At 42.4% G+C, this 3,197-nt stretch overlaps 1 protein-coding gene across 1 annotated transcript; it reads left to right on the top strand.

Moving 5' to 3' along the window:
• Positions 1 to 460: 460 nt before the first annotated feature.
• Positions 461 to 3,174, top strand: LOC142589572 (uncharacterized). Its single transcript, XM_075701041.1, has 4 exons — positions 461 to 623; positions 992 to 1,147; positions 1,970 to 2,064; positions 3,017 to 3,174. Exons 1-4 carry the CDS (start codon positions 569 to 571, stop codon positions 3,137 to 3,139), a joined length of 429 nt encoding a protein of 142 aa, XP_075557156.1. The 5' UTR covers positions 461 to 568; the 3' UTR covers positions 3,140 to 3,174.
• Positions 3,175 to 3,197: the final 23 nt, after the last annotated feature.

Below are 3,197 nucleotides of genomic sequence, written 5' to 3'. Positions count from 1 at the left end.
GGATTCTATCGCTTCCGTTACTTATACGAGGCGTTGTTTATACTTATATGCTTCCGGTAATAGGAAATTTGCTTCTGGCAGGCTTCTGGTTTTCCAACCCCGCTGCGTGGCTCGACTCCTCACTTTGATAATGTAGGCAGCGCGTAGAACACAAGTTTTTTTCACTAATTTCTGTTATTATTTGCTTTATATGCTGTCTTCTTTTCAAAATTATTGATTATCAACAGCACCAGAAGTAACGAAGCATAGAATTACTATACTGAGTTGGTTATAGTAACTCTATGTAACAAAGGCTATGGGAGCCAATCTCGAAGGCTGTAATTTTGTGTACTGCAAGTGCTGTAAACCATAAATTTTTGTAGGAATCTCTATGCTGTAAACCACGAAGCTGTAAGCGTTATTACCGTTATTACCATCGTGTTTTGGAGACTTTGTTGTTAGTGAACGAGTCAAGTTCGGCCAGGTCGAGACAATCCGCGAGTCACGTTTGTCAGAGCAAGCATTGGTCAGAGGTGTGTGGAGATGGTGCATTGGTCCAGTTAAATTAGATTTGCCACTCATTTGCGAAATGTCGGCTTCCCTGGTGCGGAGAGCTCTAAACTTGTTCAACGATTTGGAAGAAGGTAACGTGCTGCTATTGACTATTATGTTATCAAGTGTTCGGTAGGGTTATAGAACAGCTCCAACACTTTGAACTTTTGGTAACGCTGAGCTAGCCTTAATGAAGAACCGCTTAATTTGTGAATGATACCCTTATTGCGGCACAGTCAGCCGAGCTACAGCATAGCGCTACCATAGCCGTCCTATCCGCCTGCCAGCCTGGCGTGTCTAAACAGCGCCAGATGTGTGCACGTAAGCTAGCATGCGAGAAGCTGTCGGGACGGTGGCGGAATGCTAAGCTCTAGAAATAGCGTGCACGTTCTTTGAAAGCACGTATGTTGCCAATTAACTGATTTGTTGTTGATTTGAAGCAGAGTACTTTTGACTGCAGTTCGCGAAAACCAAAAATCGAAGAAGAAATGTAGGGGCCGATGTGCACAGGCTGAGCCAACTCTTCACGGGACGAAGAAACAACCCTTGAAACGTCAGGGCGCGGTGCGCCGGAAGACGTTGCTAAGTGAGGAAAAGCGGACCCGAGCCATCATAGGTAATTTGATTTATTCTTGCCACCATGTTGACAGCCGGAGAGATAATCGTTGCAAAAACTCGTAACAAAGAGGTACAGAATCCTTAAATGTAGAAAGTCATGTGTCGTAAATCACTGTTTATGCACATCATCATTTTTCCCTCAAGCTCTGCACATTGCTTTAGTCAAACATCGCTGCATCGGCATCTCACATGCTGTGCACCTATCTGATTTTATGTTGTGCGTTTCAGCCTAGCATCTGTATGATGTTGTGCAAAGACATTAACATTGCATGGCATTACATGTTCCAAAGGGTAAAAATAAACAAAATTGTATGTGTTGCATATAGTTGTATAGCATTTAAGGCGTGTTCTCACCAGCAACTTGAGGAGGTCGCGCATCCATTCACAACTCACGACCAAAAAGCGTCTGAAGGTGACCACTGTTCACACCGGCAAGTGCCACTGGCCAGTTGCGATCTGCTCAGAATTTCATTGCCACGCAAAAAAAGTATTGGCGTGTACAGAGGTCCTGTTCTTGCACATCTGATTGGTTCAGCAGTTTTACAGTTGTGGTCGAGCGATTAAAAAATGAAGCATAAAGATTAGTCTTATATTGTTGCTATTCAAAAAAAAGTGACCATTTGCAACCGCCGTCAGTCGCCGGTGTGAACAAGCCTCTAATTTACCTCTTCCTTTTACATAGATTCCAACATGGTGCGGTGCAGAATATTTGAAAACAGTGCAGCAGTGCTAAATTTGAACAGTGTGTGAAGCATACAACACCATGGTCTATTCCACATTGTTTGACCCAGTGGTTCGCATGTTTGTGTCTTTTGCACAGAGGAACTTAAACAGGCGCAGGAGGCAGACTACACAGAAGAGAATGTTAAAGCTCTCAAGAAGCTGTCACAGACCTGTAGTAGGGTAATCAACAAGGTACATCGCTTTGCACAAAGTCATGTCTTTTTATCCTTTTCTTTTGTCTCCTCCAAATCACAACCTTCTTGCAGTTAATGTAGATAAGAAAATAATTGTAGAATGCTCCTGCATTCTAACTCCGTACAGCCCAAACACAGTGAACACATCAAGAAAAATTATAACTTGGTTGCCTTTACTTTGGCCATGTAGAGTTCAGAATTAAGGGAGTAAAAATGTAATTAGTGTAATAATTAACAATTTGTTTGCTAAAATGTTCATAACTGAAACTTACTCCAGCTATCAAAAATTCTACATACGGTATGTATGAAGCTTTCCATGCTTAAATAAGCATCTTGAGGTATGACACTCAGTGTTGTAAAAATATGTTAGGCATTATAGGGATGATTATTGCTAATGTAGCTGCAAAAATTCACTCGTTCTGCGTGATAGAGTGAACATGCACAAGTGGTGGTTATCATTCCTGTTTTATAACCAGAACTGTTAGGGTGAGGTTCTGGTGTTAACAGCGCAAAACGTATATGAGACACAAGACGAGAAGACGACACCACAAGAGCTGCGCTTGTGGTGTCTTCTCGTCTCGTGTCTCGTCTACATTTTGCGCTGTTAACACCAAAATGGAAAACCAGCAAGCCCAAGCTGCTAGTCTAGCGCGAGGTTGTTGTCGTAATAACCAGGCTCATAGATACAAAATGCAGCACAGAATGGAATAAGCATGATGAAAGCTTTGTCATTTGCCAGTTTCATCTATCCTTGAGCCATCTTTTGCAGCCATTTTAGTATTTGGCAAGCTTTTCCCATATTCTGACCTTCCTAGTCAGTATTATAATTGTAACCGAAGTGTCGCTGCGAGTCTACATGCCGTGCATGCATGAAACTGCAAAACCTGTTTTTCGAGGAGTGGGCACCCATATGTGAAATGTTGGTTCAATTTTGTTGCACCATGTTACAGGCTGGCTTGCATTCCATGATGCAGAAGACTAATGCCGATGTGTCAATCCAAGATGATGACAGACCAACTGCATTCACCGACGAAGACTTTCGCCGCTTTGAGGAGGAATACCACATATCCTAATAGAGTTGCCATTAAAATGTATTTGTGGTTCTGTGTGGGCTGCAGTATTCACTAAAAA

Source organism: Dermacentor variabilis, chromosome 8, assembly GCF_050947875.1.
Source record: "Dermacentor variabilis isolate Ectoservices chromosome 8, ASM5094787v1, whole genome shotgun sequence".
NCBI classification, from domain to species: Eukaryota; Metazoa; Arthropoda; class Arachnida; order Ixodida; family Ixodidae; genus Dermacentor; species Dermacentor variabilis.
The sequence above is the reverse complement of the archived record's forward strand: the minus strand, read 5'-3'. Positions and strand labels throughout refer to the sequence as shown.